Genomic DNA, 24,408 nt, shown 5'->3' on the forward strand with positions numbered 1-24,408 from the left:
ATTTATGCACTGGTTTAGGATATTTTGTTGATTTTAATATATTTCTTTTGTTGGAAAAAAAAAATTTAAAATCTCTCAAAACTCCGAGAGTGTGGTGGAGACTTTTCAAAGCACCGAGAGTACGGGTGTAGATTTATCAATTAGACCTCTCAAATATTATCAATTTGTTAAGAAAATTCTTCCCTTCACTAAAAAATTATGATCAGTAAACGATGCATAATAAATATATCATGTAAAAATTTAATCAAATTATATTATATTATATTGCTGCGTAAAAATATATAAAAATTTAATCGAATTATATTATATTATACTGCTACGTAAAAATCTATCTAAAGCTAGTGCTTAATTTAAATTATCTTAATTTTGGCAAAAAAATTTATATTATCTTAATTACATCAATATTATTTTGGAGTTATTGGGGAGAACATGTGTTAAAATAAAAAAGGTTCGCTCTTTCGAGTCAGGAGTAGATCCTTCTAGAAGGATGGCTGCATATCTAGACATCTCTAGGGACCAATGGAGAATGTCTTTTTTTGTTAAAAAAAAAAAAAGTGGACTCGCTCTGTTAATGTTAATTAAAAGTTGGAATTGCCGTAAAAAGGAAACCGAAACTTAAAAATTCCACAGCGGCCCCCCAACTCTTGCACTCCCTTATTTATTAGGCTTCGTTCCCCTTCGTTGCTGACGTTGTTAAAAGGGTTCAGATTGTTCCAGAACCTCAACCTCGCACCTCTCTCTACGCCTGTCTTCGCGGCTTCTCTTCCCTTCTGGATCGTTGCTCGAGGTACTCCCTTATGTTTTTCTTCATCAGATTCATATACCCATCGTCTCGTTTGATGCTTCTTAAGGTTGTAGATCTGCTGGCTCATAGCGTTAGATTCATTCAATCCGTCTAGTTACGGTGAAATACTTGTGGGCATTTGATATTATGGGCTGTTTAGAATTTGTTGGAATTTGCGATTCGTTTATGTTTGCTTCATCAGTGGTGCTTGTGTGTGGGCATTGCATCTCTTGGTTGGTTATTGGCGGCCTAATTTAGCTCTTCCGTCGCATTTTGTCTTACTGAATTTTGATGCGATTTATTAGGCTTAATTTTTACTTATAAGCTTGAGGTGTTGGTGGCTGCTACGGAAAATCTATGCCTTCCCAGGAAAATAAGGGAATTGATATATGGCTGGTGTGTTTTCGCAACTCAATGTCCCCCTGTAGTGCTTTAATATGTTTGATGGTTTGGTTACTTTATTTTTGCTAATTTTCACTCTCTCTTTAAATTGTGATTTGTACTTGTTTTATTGAATGCCAAATTGTATTTACATGTGTTTGTCCATATAATGTTATTAATAACCTTGCTTTTCATGGGTGTATGCGGGCTAAAGAATTGACCTTTTAGCTCTTCCTTTTCTTGCACGCACTTCATTGCTCAGCTGACCTTTTTGCTTGCTTTCATGGTTATTCTATTTCGTGCTCATTTATTTTGTTACCAGAAAATCTTGTGTTTCAGTTGTAACGATTTCCTGTACTTTTCAGATATTCTTTTTGGCTGGAAGACCAATATCTAAGTGATTAGCTTAAGTTTTCCTGCAAAGATGAGCGTGGTTGGTTTTGATTTTGGGAATGAGAGCTGCATTGTTGCTGTTGCAAGGCAGAGGGGGATTGATGTTGTACTCAATGACGAGTCCAAGCGGGAAACTCCTGCAATTGTATGCTTTGGTGACAAACAAAGGTTCATTGGAACTGCTGGGGCGGCATCTACTATGATGAACCCCAAGAATTCAATCTCACAGATAAAGAGATTAATTGGTAGACAATTTTCCGACCCTGAATTGCAGCAGGATCTGAAGTCATTACCTTATGTTGTCACTGAAGGGCCTGATGGATTTCCATTAATTCATGCCCGGTATTTGGGTGAAGTTAGGACGTTCACGCCTACTCAAGTCCTGGGAATGGTGTTGTCAGATCTCAAGGGGATTGCTGAGAAGAATCTGAATGCAGCTGTTGTTGATTGTTGCATTGGAATCCCAGTTTATTTTACTGACCTTCAGAGAAGAGCAGTGTTAAATGCGGCCAAGATTGCTGGCCTGCATCCTCTTCGCTTGATTCATGAAACAACAGCAACTGCCTTGGCTTATGGAATTTATAAAACAGATCTTCCTGAAAATGATCAACTGAACGTTGCCTTTGTTGATATTGGGCATGGTAGCATGCAAGTTTGTATTGCTGGCTTTAAAAAGGGGCAGCTGAAAGTGTTGGCCCATTCATTTGATAGGTCTCTAGGTGGTAGGGATTTTGACGAGGTCTTATTCAATCAATTTGCAGCAAAATTTAAGGAGGAGTACAAGATTGACGTTTTCCAGAATGGCAGGGCTTGCTTAAGGCTCAGGGCTGCATGTGAGAAGCTGAAGAAGGTTCTCAGTGCAAATCCAGAGGCACCTCTGAACATTGAATGCCTTATGGATGAGAAGGATGTCAGGGGATTCATCAAGCGTGAGGATTTTGAGCAACTAAGTATTCCAATCTTGGAGCGTGTGAAGATACCTTTGGAGAAGGCACTAACAGAAGCAAACCTTACAGTTGAGAATGTCCATGTGGTTGAGATGGTTGGCTCAGGCTCTCGCGTACCAGCTATAAACAAAATATTGACAGAATTTTTCAAAAAGGAGCCTAGGCGCACAATGAATGCAAGTGAGTGTGTTGCCAAGGGTTGTGCCTTGCAATGTGCAATTCTCAGTCCGACTTTTAAAGTACGAGAGTTTCAGGTAAAGTTTCTTCCATTCTATCATTCCCTATATGTTAACATTTGTTGTTTACTTTTTTGCTATGCTATCTTCCTAAACAAACACCTTTTAGAGCTGTAGGGTTTATGAATTATTCAGTCACTTCTTTCATTGAATTATTATTTTTAATTTCCTGTGCAATCTGCATGTTGGATTGCTGATACTTATTTCTGCATCTGAAGGTCAATGAAAGCTTTCCCTTTTCAATTTCACTTTCATGGAAAGGCTCTGGTCCTGATGCTCAAGAAGGTGGACCAGATAATCATCAAAGTACGGTTGTTTTTCCCAAAGGAAATGCCATTCCTAGTGTCAAGGCCCTGACATTCTACAGGTCAGGAACATTTTCTGTTGATGTGCACTATAATGATATGAGTGAGCTGCAAGGACCTGCCAAGATTAGCACATACACTGTAAGGACATTCCCAACTCATTTTTTTTTTTAGTTTTTTTATGTTAGAGCAATTCAGTTTTATTTTTTCTAATTTTCCCTCTTTGTAGTCACCTGACTGTATTGTTTATGCAGATCGGTCCTTTCCAAACTACAGATAGTGAAAGGGCAAAAGTTAAAGTAAAAGCTCGTCTTGATTTGCATGGAATTGTATTTGTTGAGTCAGCTACGGTAAGTATTTTTAAGGCTGTGAGCTTGGGTGCATTTATATTCTCCTTCTCTGCTGGAATCTGTATTCTGAGGTCTTGTGGAAAATTTTTCACCTTTTGGGTTAACATTCTGCTACTTCTGTTTAGCTTCTGGAGGAGGAAATTGTTGAGGTTCCAGTGTCAAAAGAACCAGCTGGAGAAAATGCTAAGATGGACACTGATGAGGCTCCTATTGATGCTGCTGCACCACCACCAAGCTCTAATGATACTGATGTCAATATGCAAGATGCAAAGGCAACTGCTGATTACCCTGGGACTGAAAATGGCCTCCCTGATACAGCAGACAAGCCTGTGCAGATGGATACTGATACCAAGGTTTGTTCTGTTGACTAGTGTATTTAAGTATATCTATAGGTGCTAAAACTGCAAGTTTATAGATATTTATCCCTTCTGTCCTTCAGCTGAATCTTTGACATAAGATTGATCACCTTATTTATTATTATTTTTCCTTGATATCATGTGATATTCTGTTTTATATTGGAGCTATTAAATGGTTATGCTGATCAAGAACATTTTAGGTGAGTTGTGGAGGGGGGTGGGATGGTGATGATGTCTTGATGGTTTTGCATCTATAAGTAGTTTAAATAAGCAGAATTTTTGGCCTGTCAGTTCAAGTTATCTAATGTTTGTGCTTCATAGTGGTTTAAAAATAACTATTATAGTTTGGCAACAGATTTTCCCCATTGTTTTGTTATTGTGATGAATTTAAAATGTGTGCCTGCATAGTTGAATGTCAAGTCTTACCCTTGTAACCATGCTGCCCCTGTACTATCATGCACTCCTGCACTCCGCTATTGCTTGATTTTTTGCTTCTACGCAAGCCTGGTTCTTTCAAGCATAGTTGTCTGATGCTTTATACATTTGACTGACTCGTTTGTAATTTTTTTTAGGCTGAGGCTCCGAAGAAGAAGGTCAAGAAGACAAACATACCCGTTTCAGAGCTAGTTTATGGAGCCCTCTCCCCTGAAGATCTCCAGAAAGCTGTAGAGAAGGAGTTTGAAATGGCTTTACAAGATCGAGTGATGGAGGAAACAAAAGACAGGAAAAATGCAGTTGAGGCATATGTTTATGACATGAGAAACAAGGTAAAAATTCTTGCCTTCCCCCTTCCCCTTACTTTGTCTGAGGTCTGATAGTAGTAGAGGATCTGTAGAACTGATATTGCTGTTATCGCTTCAGCTTGCTGACAAGTACCAAGATTTTGTCACTGCTTCAGAGAGGGAGGAGTTTAGTGCCAAACTTCAGGAGGTAGAAGACTGGTTATATGAAGATGGCGAAGATGAAACTAAAGGTGTATACACTGCCAAGCTTGAGGAACTCAAGAAGGTAAGTTTCATATGCTATAAAACATCCCTTGCCCTGCCAAGGTATCAGGCGCATATTTTCATTTATACCTTTCTCTGTTATTATGTACGAACATACACTGCAAGAGGTTCTGTTTTTGAAAAAGTAATGTGGAGATTTTTTATTTTTTTTACTACTGCAGCAAGGTGATCCAATTGAAGAGCGATACAAGGAATATATGGAGAGGGGTACGATAATCGATCAGTTCATCTATTGCATAAATAGTTACAGAGAAGCTGCCATGTCAAATGATCCCAAATTTGATCATATTGACATCTCGGAGAAGCAGAAGGTAATGCTCGTTACTTTTATCTTGTCATCCCTTCCGTCATTGCCATTGAATCAATCTCAAATTGTTTTTCTATTTCTCTGTAGGTATTGAGTCAATGTGTGGAAGCTGAAGCCTGGCTTAGGGAGAAGAAGCAGCAGCAGGATTCGCTTCCAAAATATGCTCCTCCTGTACTCCTGTTAGCTGACATAAGAAAGAAAGCTGAGGCAGTTGATAGGTATGCCATGTATCCCATCTCTGTTTCATTTAGGTGATCCTTTGATAATTTGGAGTCAGGTGAGGTGAGTCTTATCTTGCTTTACCATATGTTTTCGTTTATTGTCTTTTGCCATTTGGATGACTTAATCATCATGTAGCAAACGACCCAAGTGCCACTTACGCGCTTTATGAATTCTCGGACTTCCCAAGCCCCGCCCCCCCCCCTTTTTCCATTTTTTGGGATTAATTTCTTGATGTGTTTTCCATGAAGGTTCTGTAAGCCAATCATGACAAAACCAAGGCCAGTCAAGCCTGCTGCTCCTGAACCAGCTGTGACCCCACCTCCTCAGGATGGTGAGCAGCCGCCTCAACAAACTGAGGGGGATGCCAACACCAATACTAATGCTGGCGTCACTGAAAATGCCGAGGAAAGTGCTGCTCAGGCACCGCCAACAGCGGCTGAACCGATGGAGACTGACAAGTCAGAGAACACAAGCTCTGCATGATTTTTGTTGATGGTTTATTTTAAAGTTAATGAGAAGAGCAGAAGTCTCTTTGCATTCTGTATAAGAATATGATTTGGGTTCTAGGAAATAGGCTTTGGGTGGGATTAACAGTGAGTAGCTGGTGGGTTGTTTTATGTTGAGCCCTCTCTATGGATGGTTTCGCGGAAGATTTATTACGTCCTTTGAAATCCGGATTTTTTTTTTTTTTGGTTTTAAGCTGAAAGGGCTCTGAGGAGAGAATGATTTATGTGTGGTCGACCTTCCCAACCCGCACGTTAGGTGGCTGGGTTGTTTCTGTACGGTCTCTAGAAGTTGAATTATAATCTGTTTACAATTTTATTTGCTTAGTTTCATACAATGTTTGCTTTCAATCAAATGCATCAATTTTTTTGTTAATTTCTTTTCACAATTATGATGTTCTATATTATTTTTAATTTGAACAAATTTCCTGTATATTATATATTTTATTGGACAATTATGATGTTCCATATCATGGTTTGTGAATCGTATTGTTTGATGCGTGTGATAAAGAAATAGTATGGGCACTAATGCAATCGCAATGTGCGATGCATAAAAAATGTTTTGTCAAAGATGAAAAATTTACTTCATTGCGTCTCGTTTTCCACATGTATCGAATCTCGCTTTTCATGTGAATCGACTAGTAGTTAAAGTGTTGCATAATTTTTTTTAATAACTTGTATTTTCTTCTTAGTTAGTGATTGGTAAGTGGAGGAGGATTTTTGCTTTTTTTTTTTAAATAATTTATGAGAAAAATGTTTCATTTATTAATATAAAATGTCCTTTCAAAGGAAAGTATAAAAAAAATGTAATTTAATTTTTTAAAGTATGTAAATGATAATAAAATTTTATAAAATGTCATTTTTTTAAGTCTTTAGGAATTTTGCAGACATTAATATTTTTGGTGAAATAATAAAAATACTTTTAAATTAAAATAAAAAATAAATATTAGTGATTATTTTAATTTCAACAATGAATTTTTTTTTTACAATTACTAGATTGAAATAATTAATTATAATTTTTCTTGTACAAATTTTTGATTTATTGATAAAGTGTTCTAAATAGTAATGATTATTTTGGCTTAAACAATAATTACTTTTTTTTTTCTTGACAATGACTTTAATAAAATAAGTAATTATAAATTTGCAGAGAAGTAATCACTGTCAAAAGAAAAATAATCATTAATTAATTTAAAATATCATTAATATTTATTTTTAAGTTAATTTACTATTAAGCCCCATTGCCCCGTAACCCCTAGTTTCCTAGGAACAAAAAGTAATTACAAGCCTTAGTTTTCCTACCATTCCAGCACATTGGGAAGAAAATTTAGTAAATTGTTTTACGTTTACAAAAATTAAAAAAAAAAGAATATAATCATCATAAGAAATTAAAGGTATTATTTAGTTAATTAGGTTTTAGGATTTTATTACATTTTATACGTACTGATAAATTTTTAAAAATAAATTTTAAGCAGTTACTCTAATAAAACTAAGATGGGTTCCATGTAAAGGTTATTAAGACTTATCAATATCATGACTTTCTGTATTTTTTATGTTTCAATTGATATTGATTGGTTTATAATAAGTTCTTAAAAAAATAATAATTTTCAATGTTCCTACCAAAAATTTAATAACTTAATTTTTGAAGCTAGTTAGTAATTATATTTTGTCTTAGATTTTTGTTGATTGTAAATATTAAAATAAAATAATTATTTGGTTAAAATTTAAATTTAATAATTTAAAACATATTTTCTCCGGTATAACACCCTCCGTCACTGCCACAAAGGAGTCCAAAAAAAAAAAGAGCAGCAGCGGAAATTGGGCGAGGTCGAGAAATAGTAGAGGATTGAGCATGAACTTGCGAAGAAGATTAACAAGTTTGTTTCTTTGATTATCATAGTAAGAGACTGCTACTTTGTAGCTCCGAGCAATGTCGCGGCCGTAAGCTCTGGTGTATATTGCAAGGAGTCCCGCTGGAGCAAATTCAGGCTACAGGGAAACAAGAATGCTTATTGGCTCCATTGCTATTAGGAGGAGAATCTCAACTTGGCCTCCTTTCTCTGAGAGAATGAAGCAAACGGGTATGTATTTATTACTTTATTTTTCGAATTTTCATCAAAACCAAGCGTGTAGATGGCGATTTAATGGAAGCTATGTGTTTGCGAAACGATGATTCCTGATCCAAACAGAAAAGTTTTTTACCTGATTATCCTTTATTGTTTGCATTTGAAAAAAGAAAAGGTCTATTTGGTCTGTATTGCTGATTCCATGTTCGCTAATAATTTTGTGAATACTGGAATATTTGTAATTTGGATTTACTGCACGTTCTATTGAAATGCGTATGGTTCAAACTGGCAGAAATGAGATCATCCAAAAGTTTTTTACTAGTTCGAAAGAAGAAAGCCAAAACCTTCCAAGGAGGAATCGGATAATTGGCTGGTTTTTTTCCCCCTCTTGGACTGAAAGGGAGGGCATCAGTGGCTATGAAAAACAATTTTAGGGCCAAGAGGAAAACAGTCATCAACTTAACTATTCTTTATTTCTTTTGCATTTGGAAAGAGGAAAAACTCAACGTTGATTGGGTTGCTCATTTCTTTGCGTACTAGCAAATTTATACAGAAGGAATACTTGAATCTGTTGTAATTTGGATATATTGAACTTTCTATCTAATTGTCTATAGTTTAAACTAGCAGAAAATGAGATTGTCGAAATGTTTCACTTTCCTGGCGCCAAAGAAGAAAGCCAAAACATTCCCATGAAAAGAGGAAGGGTATTGTGGAAGGACCCTTCTGCACGAACATTGGATGAGAGATTCATTCGGATCTTGAAAATATTTAAATGGGGTCCTGATGCAGAGAAGGCATTGGAAGTGCTAAAGCTAAAGGTGGATGCACGCCTGGTTCGTGAGGTTCTAAAGATAGATGTTGAGGTCAATGTTAAGATCCAATTCTTTAAGTGGGCTGGGAAGAGAAGGAATTTTCAACACGATGCAACGACATACATGTCTTTGATCCATTGTTTGGATGAAGCTGGGCTGGTTGGTGAAATGTGGAAGACAATACAAGACATGGTTAAGAGTGTTCGTGTAATTAGTCCTGCTGAATTATCTGAGATTGTGAAAATTTTGGGCAAGGCAAAGATGGTCAACAAAGCATTGTCTGTCTTTTATCAGGTTAAAGGTCGCAAGTGCAGACCTAATGCAGTTACATACAACTCTGTCATCTTGATGCTGATGCAAGAGGGCCATTATGAAAAAGTCCATGAGCTGTATCATGAAATGTGCAGTGAAGGTAATTGTTTGCCTGACACGGTTACATATAGTGCACTCATATCAGCCTTTGCAAAGCTAAATCGAGATGACTCTGCCATTAGATTATTTGAAGAGATGAAGGAGAATGGATTACGGCCTATAGCAAAAATTTATACAACTTTAATGGGAATATATTTCAAGTTGGGCAAGGTTGAAGAAGCTCTGGGTATAGTCCAGGAAATGAGAGTGCAGCGATGTCCCCCAACTGTCTTTACTTATACTGAGTTGATAAGGGGACTGGGGAAAGCTGGGAGGGTTGAAGATGCATGCAGGATATACAAAAATATGCTGAAAGATGGTTGTAAACCTGACGTCATTCTGATGAATAATTTGATTAATATTTTGGGTAGATCAGGTCGTTTGGAAGATGCTATCAAGCTTTTTAATGAAATGGAATTGCTTCATTGTACACCAAATGTTGTAACATATAACACAATAATCAAATCTTTATTTGATGCCAAAGCTCCACCTTCTGAGGCTTCTGCATGGTTGGAAAGGATGAAAAAAGATGGAGTTATCCCCAGCTCATTTACTTATTCAATTCTCATTGATGGTTTCTGCAAAACAAATCGAGTTGAGAAGGCTCTGCTGCTTCTTGAGGAAATGGATGAAAAAGGCTTTCCACCTTGTCCTGCTGCTTACTGCAGCCTGATCAACAGCCTTGGAAGAGCAAAACGTTATGAAGCTGCCAATGAACTATTCCAGGAATTGAAAGAGAACTGTGGACGCTCAAGTGCTCGTGTGTATGCTGTCATGATAAAGCATTTTGGAAAATGTGGACGTCTAAATGAAGCCATAGATCTTTTCAATGAGATGAAAAAGCTTGGATGTAGCCCTGATGTGTATACTTATAATGCGCTCATGTCAGGGATGGTGAGGGCTAACATGGTTGATGAAGCTTATTCCTTGCTTAGAACCATGGAAGAAAGTGGTTGCGCACCAGACATAAATTCTCATAATATTATTCTAAATGGCTTAGCTAGAACTGGTGGCCCAAAGCGTGCTATGGAAATGTTTACAAAAATGAATCATTCTAATATTAAGCCGGATGCAGTTTCTTACAACACCATTCTTAGTTGTCTTAGCCGAGCAGGTATGTTTGAACAGGCTGCAAAGCTGATGAAAGAAATGAGTTCAAAGGGATATCAGCATGATCTCATTACCTACTCTTCAATACTTGAGGCAGTAGGTAAGGTAGATGGAGATTGTAATCTGGCAGAATCATGAAAACAATTTGGTATGGTAAAACTTGCTCATCTCAAGACTTCATTTCAACTTCTTCGAATGGATGTTAGGCCAGTTTTGGATTTCCAAAAGGGAAAAAATCACTGAATTAACTTGCATTATAGATGATGCATGTGGACTGGAAGGTTCATTCTGATATGGTATTTACCTGGGAGGTCTCCATAATATCAATCTATATGTTAAGTCTGTTTGAAGCTTAGTAAATTAGAACTATTAAATCTGACTCTGTTATTTGAGTAAAACTTGAAGGATAAAAGGTTGAGATTTCGTAAGCATGAATGCATGATGATTAATGCATCCTTCTAATGCATCTTAATAAAATAAATGAACAATGTTGCTTCAACAATGACAACTAGCCCTATTCCACTATGTGACATTGACTACATGGGTCATACTATGTGATGTTGGCTACATGGATCATAGGACATCATTGTGCACTATTAATAGCCCACTCTTCAGATATATCATTCATCAAATGAACACTGTTGCTTAAAATGTTAATTTTTGTCCACTCAGGACACTATTATACATTATAGTTCAATATACCTGTTACCTTGTGCAGGCTCTACGTTTTCTGCTAATTGAAATTTTCTGATTTCTAACAGGAGCTGAATCTAATATGAATTATGCACAGTGAGGAGGTTAAGACAAGTTATTGTTGTTTGCAACTGCTACAGGTTGTCTGCAGGTCAGGTTCCCTCTATTTAATTTCTGGCAGGGAACTTTTTAATTTATTTTTCCTTTGAAAGTATGCAAGGAAGCCATTAGTATCAATTTAGAAGTGTGAAATTTATAATTGGATAATGAAACTTTTGGTCCATCAAGTTTGTCTCAGTTATCGATTTAGTCTTTGAAATTTAATCTTTATCAATCAAATTCCTAAAGTCTCATAACCATGCACAATTAGTCCTTATGATTTGAAAGGGAATAATGTCATAGGGACTAATTGTGTATGATTATGAAATTTTAAGGATTTAATTGATAAAGATTAAACTCTAGGGACCAAATCGATAATTGAAGTAAACTTGAGGGACCAAAAATTTCATTATCCCAATTTATAATTTAGCAAGAATGTTTAGCCTCCAGTTCAGATAAGGCGGATATGGAATAAATCAGTGGCACATAGATATGGAGATGCTGTCGGTGTTTTTATCTGGTTGCTTTAGATGCTCAACACTGAAGGATTAGTCAATTGGGCCAAAAAAGAAACTTCATAGCAATGGTATCTCATTCTATGGTCTACGGTCTGTTCTATACATGATAGTATCTTATTATAACAATCTGTTTTATCCATGAGAGTGTCTTAATATGGGCTCCTTTCCAACTGTGCTCTTGATTTTTTTTTTTTCCCTCCTTTTTCCATAGTTAAAATTATTAATTCCTTGCCAAAATTTAGAAGATACCTGAAGTAGGGTTGCCATAGCATGCTTAACCTCTGGATTTTAAATTACTGTTTGTGTATCTGATGTTGGCTTTAACTTGTGAATATTTGTGTCGTATCTATTAATGGGAGATAGGTTATGTTTGTTTGTCTGTTTTTTCCTTTTCTCCCTATGATGAGGAAGTCTTGTGAAACTAAATTACGAGCCCCATAATTGTCAATGCAAATAATGTGGTTAATTTCTCTTTGTTTCCTTCTCATACAATTCTTTCATTATCGATAACTAAGATAATGATTATGCAGTTTTGACGAAGTACTTTTGGTGGAGCCAAGAGCATATTCATTGCATCAACATAAGGGAAAACTTGCCATATTGATTGAAGAGCACGATAATTTTAAAGTTGTACTGGCATTAGAGACTCAGCTAGAGAATTGATTGGGGAATTTGATATCATGCGGCAGGAGTCTTTATATGGTAACTGTTTATATTTGAAACAGTTAACCCTCCATCCTCTGCGAATTTAGTAGTCCACTTGGAGGCATGGAGTTGTCATCTGACTAAGAGGGACTTGAGTCTGGATCCTTGTTTTTAATGGTGAAGTTCTTGTAAATTCAGAAAGAAAAAAGAAAAAAAGATGGAGCAATAGAAAAGAAAGAATTATGAAGTGAGTTTCATAGGTACATTCTTTCTGTCATTTTTTCTTTGAATTCTATAACTTAGCAATCAAGGGTTCTAAAAGATCCTCATAGAGATTTTGGCAATGAAGGCGGAAGTGGTGATTAACTGAGAACTTGCTTTCCGTTACTTAATATGAATTTCGATCCTCTAAAGTTTGAGCCTTTGGAGTTGGTGAAGTTGTACACGAAATACTAGTAATCTGTCTCTATCCTTTTGTATATATACACAAAACAAAATTTTTACATGACACCAAGTGCTAGTACTTTGCATGGGCCTCACCAACTTAAGAGATTCAAAATCTGGAAGATCTGGATTCCAATCAGCGTGCATGTGAAGAGAGACTTTTTAATCTGGGGGAGACGAATTAATTGCTTCCCTTTTCCTGACATGGAAATGCAAGAATTAATGTATTACCTCAGACGGCAATTGAATTTACATCATATGGACCATTCATTTGTCAAAAAGCTTTGAGAAGACTAACTTTAATATAGCATCATAAACCGGATGGTTTAAAAGATACATGACATAATTGTGTTCTGAATTCAAAATGTAGTCATGGTTTAGTTGTGTGCAATTGTGGTTTCTATGTTGGCTATGAGCGATAAGAGAAGAAACAGAATTCTCTCGCGATGAGTGAAGAAATAAAATCCAGTGCTCTCCTGTGATAATGGGATATTGAACAGCATAGGTTATGATACTGCTTATCTTGCCTGGTCATGACATTTTAATGCCCCAAGCACTAATTACTAGTAATGGAATATTGATAAAAAAACATCATCCCTTGCCTTCACATCCAAAAAATTGAGGAAGAACTAGTCAAATATAAATATTTTGGTATGCCATTACACTCCAAATCATGAAGATTCTGGTAGGCTTAAGCCTCAAAGCCAACCGCTTTTCCTTAATTTTTTTTTTTTTTTTTGTTGCTTCACTTCATTGTTGCCCCCATCGAGCAATCTGCAGCCTGAAATCTGGTCGAATTAGTTCAAAGTCAAATCATGAACCAGATGTCATCACTATACTTCCCCCATCTTGAAGCTTTAAAATAGAAAGGAGAAATTTGTTTGTTAATTTTAAGTATGTGAACGAGTAGAGTGATCTTATCTATACATTGACAATAATATAAGAGCATGAGAAATTATGGGATTAAGAAGCTGGTATCATCTGGCCCTGCAAATTGGGAAAGGCTTTTTCAGGAGACAAATTTGACTATTTTGAAACATTTCAAAATGAAAATAATTATCACTATAATTAATGAAGCAAAATTCTATTTTAACTGTTTTAATGATTGGATTGAAAAGGAACATGAAGACACAGGCTCCAAAACAGGCTTCCATCAACTACAAATAAACTCCATACAAATCTTTCACATAAAGGCAATAGACTAGAATGGTATGGACTGTTGAGCACAAGCCGTGATAACATGATAATAACTATACAGTTTTCATTCTACTATATTGTAACATTCCTGACGAGTGTACAGCTTAACAAGAAAACTCTAAAACGGGGGAAAATGCCTCAAATATTATACAATAGATAGCTGTCTACATCTTACGTGACACTGGGAGCTAAAGGCATAAACATTACTCATCCTTCTCCACAGAATCATCATTCTCCTCATTATCTCTCTGCTGCAGTTTTGCAATCTCAGATTGCAATCTCTCTAATATCTGCCTCTTCTGTGTTTCCAATTCTCTTTGGAAATCCATTCTCATCTTTTCCAGTTCCACCATCTGCTGCCTTTTACTATTTTCAATCTTCTCATATGTCTCACCGAATTTCTGAATCGATTCAGCAAGCAATCTGAAGGAAGTTTCATCACTGTCCCTTCCATGCCTTCTTTTCTTTGCATGAAGTCCATCTAAACCTTCATCTTCACCAGTAGATTCTGAATTCCCTGGACTATCCCTCATTTCATCTAACCCGTTTGCACGGTTCAAATAAACTCTAGGGTTCATAAAAACATACTCTCCTGAGTCTAAACCGCAAGAGAGACCAGCATTCTGTGGAGGAGAAGACAACAGCTTATCCATCCTTTTGAAATAGACCCATTTGCTAGATCCACCAACCATTTCTGCTAATTTAGCTTTCTCCTTTTTGTACATTTTCTTTAATGTGTCTAGACGATTCCGACACTGGGTATCTGTCCTTTCAATTTTTGAAACTTCTGATACTTCTTCTGCAACTTCTTGCCATTGCTCAGACCGAAGACTCTTCCTTCCCTGTTGAAGAAACCGGTTCCCCCAAGCATCAAGAAGAACAAACGTCTCGTGTTCAGTCCAGTCGGTAAGTGAATTCCTGGAACCAAAATATGGTTTCTGAGCTGAGTGAGCTGCAGCTGATGGTGCTGCTGGCACACGAGGGGCAACTTCATAAGCTGAAATCAAGCTTTTCAGCTTTCTCTTTTTTGGATGCCATTCTGAATCATCTTCAACTCTCTTCTTGTAACTCTTCTTCTTACCACCATGATTTTCGTTGTCATCATCACCATCACCATCATTGCCATCATCATTGTTGTTATTGTTACCATGATTTTCATCATCATCTTCAACCTGAGCATCTTCCTCATAATCATTGTCAGCAACATCATTTTGTGAATAAATATTATTACTCTGATCAACATCCTCATCTTCCTCGTCTCCTAAAAGTTCCACATCTTCTCCATCCTCATCATCATCATTATCTTCCACATACTCACCCGTTACTGGCTGGGAATAAGGAGAACTCCTAACCGAATGTTTTTTATGATTCAGATAGCCATAACCTTGATGGTTTTTATCACCATACATATTAGAGGGATATCTTACATCATCCTTGGTATCATCCATTAAACAAACCACAATTACAAGCAAGTAGAAGTAAAGCTACAAAACTAATGGGGAAAAACTGGTTCCTAACTTCTAACAAAGAAGCCCATTATATCCATATCCACCTCCGGAAAAAAGATTCAATTATCTTGCTTCAATACAGATTCAATTCCTTCAATACATCACTCAGTTTTCTGTCTCTAAGAAGAAATAGGGAATATATCCACCTCCGGAAAAAAGATCCAATTATCTTGCTTCAATACAGATTCAATTCCTTCAATACATCACTCAGTTTTCTGTCTCTACGAAGAAATAGGGAATCTTTAGCGTCAGCTCCGATTGCTATTTGCTTTTCAAACCAAAAAAAAAAATCAGATAAACATCGATGTAACAAACAAATCCCTAATTTAAGAACCGAAGTAAAGGCCCTGATTCACAAACTCAAACCGAATTCCAGGAAAAATCAGAAGACATCAAATCTTACCGGAAAGAATGCAACTTTCCAGAAATAAGTTTAAATCCTCGAATTTCCTCCGGGATACGATCGAAGGGATGGGAAGTTTGTAAATTAGGAAAAGGCTGAACTGAAACAGTGTGAAATATGAAAAGCAAAATACGAAGTTGCAGAGAAAATGCCGTCTAGATAGAAGATAGTTGCTGCTAAAGTACGCCGAGAGCGTTAACAGTTATTCATTTATTATATTGGTTAATTTAGTATTTATTTTTTATTTTTAAACTGAGATGGGCCTACCATGTTCATCAGTCTATCCAATGAAGTTACTTCAAACCTTTTACAAAGTTTTTTACCCAACCAAAGCCGAGGAAAGTAGAATAAAGCAAAAAAATTTAAAGATCCCATGGTTCAAAAACAATTACATTGAATTGAACAACCACAAATTTAAGGACCTAGAATTAAAAACAAAGAAACAAAAAGTGCCCTTACATATCTTGAACAATATAACTTACACCCTCCATCAAATATTACTCCCACCATCTCAAAATATAAAATATTTTTAAACAAAATTATATCTATTAATAAAATTTATTAAATATATTTTACAATTTTATTTTTTTAAAAAAATATAAATTTTTAAAAATGCCTAAAGAGAGAGAATATAGTAGGAATGATAGTATTGAAAAAACATGATTAATAAAACTTTATTTTTTTAAAGCATTTATATTTTAGAATGTTAAATTTCTCCTCAAAAGTGTTTTATAATTTAAGATAGAAGAAATATGAGATATTTTTAATTGAATCATACGAGTTCATTAATTGTCTTTAAAATTATATAACTTTTTTATGTTTACCCTTGTGGAGAACTTTATTAATTACATTCTTAATTAAAAATATTTTTTAAATTTTTTTATTAATTATATCTTAAAAGGCTCAAAATATTTTATATTTTTTAACATCATATTTTTAAAAAAATACTTTATAATATTAAAAAGAGGGATCGAGTAATTATAAATCCCAAAAGTTTAAGAATAAAAATTAGAAGACTTGAATTGGAAAACTCAAAAAATTAGTTGCAGATCAATTGTAAATCATGGCAACTTTTTGAATTCTAAAGCTCAATTTTAAAAATTTTAAAAAAATTTGTAAAAAAAATTATAAAATCGATTTCAAATTAATTATAAATTTAAAGGATTTGTAAATCTCCAAAGTTCTAATAAAAAAAGTGAAGACTATGGTCTATGGGTGTTATTACATATTAGCATTCGGAGAATCCAAACTAATTTGGATGGGCCCAGACTAGAACTCGTTGGGATAATCTTTTCTATTTTTATATTATTTTTTAATTTAATCATATTTAAGACTGTCATCTAGGTTGACTTAATAAAAGCAACTTAAAGTTTTTACCCAATTTTTTTTGCGGTAGAAATCCAAATTTTAATTTGTAAGCTTTCATTTGTAAAAATTTTAGTTTCGCAAAAATTAATCCAACCACAAAAAAACACGTTAAATATTAAAAATATAATTAAAAATTATATTTATAATCTTGGTAATTTTATTCAATTTTTAATTTTATCTTTATAATTAAAGTTTCACAATTTACTCTTTGTGAAAATCAATATATGACTCAATTTTTTATTCCCCATGTGATTCCACTGGATGCTATTTATTTTCTGTTTTAAATCACCGACAAGCCTTCAGTTGAAAGGATATTTTATTTAAATGTGAATAAATGCAAGCAACAAGGAATTAAATAAGAATTGAATTTAGTGAAAAGAATTAATCTCTTATGATGTAATAAATTAAGATTTAAATTCTCATTAAGTATTTTCGCTTAGCTTACTTTAATTCAAAATATAAGCAATCTAAGTACATGTTTAAAAAAATTCATTCCATCCCTTGTATTTATCAATCTAAATATTTACAAATATTTTTCATTCATCATAGAGTGCTTTAATAGCTAGGACTAAGGGTAATTAAAAAACTATTTTTTTGATGGGATTGAAAATTTTATTGATATACAGATTTTTTTCCTTCTAAAATCTACTTATATTTTAGATTGGTTAAAGCACTCGTGAACAATAAAAGAAGAAAGACAAATCTCACTAATATAAAAAATTACATTTGGAGCTCACTAGAATATGAAAATGCATTCTAGGTCCAAAGGCCTTTCTTGTAAATTTTATTGTGAGAGAAAAGACGCATTTGTTCTTGTTTTAACAAAATGTCTATGCATACATAACACAATATTTATGAATTATCAATACAATATTTATAAATGTATAACACATCTGGCAGACATTGTTTAACCTGAAGTTAAATGTATAAGAAAGCAAAGGATAAACAACACGATAGCCATAAATGCATAACACAATATCCATAAATTCTCAATGCAGTGAGTATATGTAGACATACAATATGTATACAACATAAAAATTATAATAAATAACATATTTTCATTAAAATACCACACTTTAAGTTAATGTTCATCAAATATATTATACATTTATGAACATTGTGTTACAATTTGTAAACATCATGTCGTATATAAGTGGACATTTTGTTGGGATAAGGGCAAATGTTTTTGTTCTGCCCACAACAAAGTTTGCAATGCATTTTCATTTTTTACCAAGCCCTATATATATTTATTGCAATCTAGGGATCCTAAGCCAGCTTCTCCCATAAATAAAAAAAAGATGCAAGTGACAGAGTACAATTAGGAACAATAAGAGAGAAATAGTGTTCCAAACAAGAACAATGATGTTCCTATGCTTGTAGGAATATTCATGAGCCAATAGGTGCCTGTGGCATTGGCCGTGTTCACCAGCAAAGTTCTTGAATAGGTTTCAATAAGCTAGCCTTGGATATATTCGGAACCACGACAACCTTTAAAGAGATATTAAAGCATGTTTTCGGTTTCTGTTTTTATTTTTAAAAATCATTTTATTATACAATTTTTAAAATTATTTTTTAAAACAAAATAAAAATAAAATATATTTAGTTGTATTAATTTAAAATAATTTTAAAATTAAAAAATTGATCAATAATGATAATTACTAGCAATTAATAGTAATGATATATAGGAGTGGGAATAAATTAGACCCCTACCTAGCCTATTTTAAATTTAGCTTAACCTATTTATTAAATAAGTTTAGATTAGATTCAATTTTTTAATTAGACTTATTTAATTAAATAGGTCAAATTTATTTTTTTCAACAGAATGACCTACCCCCCCCCCCACACACACAATTTTAATGTTGTTAATTTTCAATAATTAGATATTATAATTAATAAATTAGATTATGTATTGCTTATTATAATGATCCTAAAGTATATTTAAAATGTTTAAAATTAAAATATGAGTTTATTTAAAAGACTTATTTTTTAGCAGCCTTTAAATAAACTTTCAAGTCAAATTAAATTTTAAGTACGCTCAGACTTGAACTATGAAAAAAGCTTTATATAGATTTCAAGTTAGGCTCAAGCATTTGATTTACCATACAAGCTCAGGCCTGGCTAAAACTTAACTCAGCCTGACTTATTTTTATCCCTAATGACATATGATAATCATTGGGTTTTTAATAATCAAATGTAATGTAGTTTGAAAACAAAAAAAAATGAAATGAAAAAGCTTTAATATGTTTCTGTTTTTTTTGTTTTTATAAGCATAAAATTAGAACGGTTTTGAAAATAATTAGATTCAAAATATTTATTTAAATAAATTTTTAAAAATAGTTTTGTAGAATTGGATAATATTCTATTCTAATTTTGATAATATCTTAAGAAGTTTTTTTTATGTAATTAATGATGTAGTCTTTAATTATTTCGCACAGGTATATGATTTATTTTAATTTAATAAGAAAAGGACCATGAATCAAAATCGATCGCCTATTGAATAAAGGAGTAATCAACAAACATTTTAAAAAGGATAGAAAAGGTTGGGGCAAGTAGAAGTAACAAAGGGGGGCCGGGGTTGAAAAACCAATTTTATCCTTAAAATATTTATAAAAGCCGGGGATTTTTTTTTTTTTTTAACGAATATAAAAGCCAAGAAGAATCTTGTGGATGACACGCAACCGGAGAAGCAGGACAATGCTGTTCACGCCTCACAAAGCCATATCGTTTTAGAAAAATATTTTTTTTATAAAGAACTAAAAATTACATCCATCATACTTTTTCTCTATATATATTTCTCATTTTTGTTATGAAAAATATTTTTTATTTTACTAAATATTGTCTTAAATGGCTCTGTGAACAATATTTTGTGAGCGTAGCCATTTTTTTTTTCAAGTGGTTGAGAGGGAACTGATTTATGAAGCATGTTCATATTAATGATATTAATAGGGGGAGAAATTTTCCAAAAAGATCACTGATGTGACTTTTTTACAGATTAAGCCCAAAACAATCTAAAATTTTGGGTTTGAATTGAAATTAAATTGTAAAGCAAAATAATCAAATTATTTTTCTTCAATTAAATTAAACAAGATGCATGATTGATTTAACAACTAAGGACAGGGGATAAACAAATAAAATTACACGTCTAACAAAGCAATTAAATTATTTAAAAATTAACTTGACAAGTGATTAATTTATTACAAGTTAGATGTTTAACAAATAATATAACGGGCTTAATAAACATTGACGTAGAATTAACAAGTAATACTAAGCATCTAACAAATCAAACATTATTTAACATGTAACTTTAAGTAGTAGACTTATCACAAGTTAGATGTTAAGAAAGTAACATAGTTCATTTAACAAGTAATTACTCATTTAACAACTAATTTAATTCATATAACAGGTAACTTGACATGTGAGAGAATGAACAAATCCTGTAAAATTACCAGCCGGAGCAAGTAATGCAAGGGTAAAATGATCTTTCCGTGATCAATATTAATTTTACTTCAATCTCAAAATCTTGCACATAGTGTTTAGAAAGGCAAAGGGGCAAAAAAAAACTCAATAAATCATCAGTCAGATGCATACGGTAATTTAAAGTGAAAAAAAGTGAACGAATGATTAAAAAAGTTATTTTTTCAATGCATATGTGATTAAACCATTAGAATTTTAGGTTACTAGATACTCTTGGTAAATGATTTTTTTTGATATTTTTGCCTATTTGTCCTTTTAAAAAATGTTTGGTCTCACTTAAAAATATATCGCATTGGGGGTCTTTTAATGAAATTCTCCCTCATATATTCTAGAAGCCTTGCTTCATTTAAAATATAAGATATTGAGTAATTTTTATAATTATTTTTTCAATTATATTTATATTTCTTTTGTTACTCTGTTTAAAAAATAGTTTCTTAAAATTTTAATTATCATTATCATGATTATTAAAACAAGCCGGTTCAATTGGTTAGCAAGGAACTGACCAGGTATTCAGTTTGGAGATGATACAAAATCGAGGGGGGAGGAAATCGACCATGAACCGACCTCGAATCAAGAGAATTTATGGTTCAAGTGATTCTTTTTTATTTTTTTCTCCTCCTCAATTTGGCAAAATGACTTTTTTTTTCTTCTGGCAGACCGAAACAAAAAACCTAAAGCTTTTGGCCTCTCCCAATCTCAATCACTTTCCTTTCCTTTCCTCTGTTGAAAGCTCAAACGTGAGCTGCTGTAGAACCTAGTTCGGTGAGTTGCTACAGAACTAGATCTAGTGAACCCCACAAGCTCTCATTTGGTCATCTTGTTTGCATTCCTTTCACTTATCTCTTAATCTCACTATTGCCTGACCTCTCCTTTGTTCGTCTCATCTTCATTAGTTCTTCAACATTTTTGTTCTCGACTGACCTCTCATCTTCGATGACTCCTTTGCTCTAGATTCTAGTTTGGGCTTCAACATGAGTTCAATCACTTTCATGCTATTTGTTTGATAGATTATAGATTTCTCTTGATTTCTTCCACTCCTAGCTTGTGCCTCTTGTCTGCCATCTTCAATTTTTATTAACAGGTTAGAGCTCCTATAGTTAAATGTTGTAGTTTTTTATTTTTTATAATTTTTTATTAAATAATCTGACCTAAATCTAACTTTTAAATCATGAACTAGTACCTTAATTAATTTAATACCCGATTTGATTCTAATAATATTGATCATTATCATGACATTTATATAAGATATTTAGTAAAAGTATAATAAAAAAATGTATGATCTTTTAAATATTAAAATTTTACCTAATTTTTTAATATATTAATTGATTAATAATATTATATTATGGGTCCAGGTGGAGTACAATAATAAATATAACAAAAAATTAAATATATCATGCGGGGCACATGCGGAAGGCCCACGGGAGCAACGGATGAATTAAAGCCGCTGGATTCACTGACGAATGGCAGAGAATCTTGGTGGAGAGCCGTCAGATTGCACGAGAATGCACGCCCAGTGAGGAAGCACGTGTGGGTTTGTTGGAAGCGCAGGGGGAAGAAAACGACAAAATAGAAGAGTTGAGGGTTAGTTTTGAAATAAAGAGAAAATTACTCCCACATCCTTTGGAAGTTGTGCAATTACACTAAAAGTTTATCCGTTCAAAATTTATTTAATAAAAACTGGTTATTATAATAAAATTTATGTTTAAATAATTTTTTTAAATTTTAATTTGGATATATGAATGTGTTCTTTCATGTTGTAATTTTTAAAAGTAAGAAAATTTTAAGTTGGTTAAAAGTACATTAAAGATGTGTTTGGACAACTTATTTTTGACTTTTAGAATGTATTTTTTTACATTTGGGATATGAGATATTGTTTGAAAAAGAAAATAAAGAGATGAAAGTGCATTCTAAAAATGTTTTGAGATTATTATTAAAAGTGAATTTGGTAGATGTAAAATGATAGAGTTTTTAAAAATTGAAATTGAAAAGTGAGATATTATTTGATCATATTATCTTAAATTTAATCCCTTATTCTTTTATTTTAAAAATAATTAATTTATTAAAAATATAATTTCCATTTAAATAATAGTAATTACATAGCAAGTTTTTAGCATTATAAATTAAATAATTAATCATATTAATTATTAGCATCAATTTATAATAAAAATTATAAATCTTCATCACATTTTTTAAAATTACAAATTAAAAGTGAAAGTAATTAGAGATCATGATTTTAGCATTATAAATCAAATTTCATGTTATTTAAAATAGTTATTACATTTTTTAAATATTTCAAATATATTGTATTTATATAATAAAAATTATAAATTATTATAAATTAATATCTTTTTTGATAATTATATATTTAAAATTACATTTCACTATCATAATTTAAAAAATTTTTAATTTATCAAACTGACATTTAAAAAAATATATTTAAATATAAATTTTATTACAACAATTAGTTTTACTAAACTGATTTTTATTAAATAAATTTTTAATAAATAAACTTTTGACAAATTAAAAAATAAGTACAGACTTCATCACATCTGTAAATGATTTATCAAATTTAAAAAGGACTTTTTAAATAAATTTATTGAAAGAGATTATAAAAGTAAATAACATCTAGATAATTTCATTTCAAAAGTTCTTTTGGAAATTTTAATTTGAAAACCAAATGGATTTTAAAGTCATAAATTTCACAAATAATAATAAGATCCCAATTCCTTAAAACGCAAATAAGTTTTCAAACATGATTATAAAAATATCCATGATTTTTAAGAAAATAAAAGTAAATTTTTCCCGTCCATGCCTTGGGTACTCCGTCTAATCCAAAATATAAACACTGTTTAAAAAAAATTCACATACAAATAAAATACTCATTCTCATAATATAATATTTTTTTTACTCTTAATCTTAATTATCAATGTATCTCATAATCAATGAGAGTTAATTTTATACAAGAATTTAGATTAATAAATATATGAAATAAAATGAGAAAATAATTAGGAGAATTACATTAAAATGCTACATAAGAAAATTAATTATTACAAAATTTATTGACAACTGAACTAAATTACATTAACAATCAATAATTAATTTTTTTATTGAAAATTTTGTTGTAATTCTTCCAAAATAATTTGCATATTTATTAAATTACTTATATTTTGAATTAAGATTAACTGAAAAAAATGCCTTTATCTTGAACTTGAAAAATTATGTCAAAGGCGTCACCACGGATCATTGACCAGCTCATAAATTAAGTTTCGACACTGACTAGTATCAGTGTTCAAATCTTCAGATTGGCTAAAATTTGAACGCACAATCTCTTAAATTTACTAGTGATTTGAATAAAAAATAGGGCAATTTTTTCCTGCGTTATAATTATTCGATGACGGCATTCAGTGACCATCGATTTGGGATCCTATTCTTTGAATATTTTAGGACTTGATTGAAATTCACTTTTTTAAGGAATTCAAGAGTGTAATTTGTCCAAAAATTAAATAAATACTAACACGGCCTCAAACAAAAAAAAAAAAGGTGAGGGATTGATTTGTAAATACCAGAATAAGGGTGGGAGGAATCAATAATCATTACACCTTCCATTTTTGTAAGATGACGTGGGACCCACGTGGGTCCCGCTAAATCATAAACTTCAAGATATTCCTCACTTCCTCACGCCGTCAACAGTGGCCCCTCGGATCTCGTTGAGGAACTTCTAATTTACATTTTTTTATTCTGAATTTAAAATGCATCAAAACCGGGCGTCTGTAAAAATTTAAAGGCAAATTGCTCTACCTCCTCCTCTCATTTAAGGTCAACGGACATTTTTTCCGTCTATTTTTTTTTTGACCACCTTCCTTGTGTTCTTT

At 32.7% G+C, this 24,408-nt stretch overlaps 3 protein-coding genes across 5 annotated transcripts; 2 read left to right on the forward strand and 1 right to left on the reverse strand.

The window, feature by feature from the left end:
• Window positions 1–626: 626 nt before the first annotated feature.
• Window positions 627–6,167, forward strand: LOC129291230 (heat shock 70 kDa protein 15-like). Of its 2 annotated transcripts, XM_054928491.1 has the most exons (11): window positions 668–787; window positions 1,090–1,180; window positions 1,531–2,759; window positions 2,960–3,187; window positions 3,301–3,396; window positions 3,522–3,749; window positions 4,325–4,519; window positions 4,614–4,760; window positions 4,921–5,070; window positions 5,154–5,284; window positions 5,537–6,167. In XM_054928491.1, the coding sequence occupies exons 3-11, from the start codon at window positions 1,590–1,592 to the stop codon at window positions 5,769–5,771; spliced, it is 2,580 nt and encodes an 859-aa protein (XP_054784466.1). In that variant the 5' UTR covers window positions 668–787; window positions 1,090–1,180; window positions 1,531–1,589; the 3' UTR covers window positions 5,772–6,167. The 2 variants fall into 2 exon arrangements, with proteins under 2 accessions (XP_054784464.1, XP_054784466.1); XM_054928489.1 differs by lacking the exon at window positions 1,090–1,180 and having other exon boundaries at window positions 627–787.
• A 1,426-nt stretch (window positions 6,168–7,593) lies between these two features.
• Window positions 7,594–12,555, forward strand: LOC129291473 (pentatricopeptide repeat-containing protein At3g16010). 2 transcript variants are annotated; one of them, XM_054928838.1, is made up of 4 exons: window positions 7,594–7,869; window positions 8,482–10,335; window positions 10,949–11,031; window positions 12,028–12,555. In XM_054928838.1, the coding sequence occupies exons 1-2, from the start codon at window positions 7,794–7,796 to the stop codon at window positions 10,323–10,325; spliced, it is 1,920 nt and encodes a 639-aa protein (XP_054784813.1). In that variant the 5' UTR covers window positions 7,594–7,793; the 3' UTR covers window positions 10,326–10,335; window positions 10,949–11,031; window positions 12,028–12,555. The 2 variants fall into 2 exon arrangements, with proteins under 2 accessions (XP_054784813.1, XP_054784814.1); XM_054928839.1 differs by having other exon boundaries at window positions 10,952–11,031.
• Window positions 12,556–13,724: 1,169 nt separating this feature from the next.
• LOC129290349 (trihelix transcription factor ENAP1-like) lies at window positions 13,725–15,869 on the reverse strand. The gene is made up of 2 exons (XM_054927097.1): window positions 15,695–15,869; window positions 13,725–15,559 (listed from the first exon to the last, which is right to left on the reverse strand). Exon 2 carries the CDS (start codon window positions 15,229–15,231, stop codon window positions 13,987–13,989), a length of 1,245 nt encoding a protein of 414 aa, XP_054783072.1. The 5' UTR covers window positions 15,232–15,559; window positions 15,695–15,869; the 3' UTR covers window positions 13,725–13,986.
• Between the last annotated feature and the right edge of the window lie 8,539 nt (window positions 15,870–24,408).

The sequence above is a fragment of the Prosopis cineraria genome, unplaced genomic scaffold (assembly GCF_029017545.1).
Source record: "Prosopis cineraria cultivar Desert tree isolate PC_DT_omini unplaced genomic scaffold, ASM2901754v1 PC13, whole genome shotgun sequence".
Taxonomy (NCBI): domain Eukaryota; kingdom Viridiplantae; phylum Streptophyta; class Magnoliopsida; order Fabales; family Fabaceae; genus Prosopis; species Prosopis cineraria.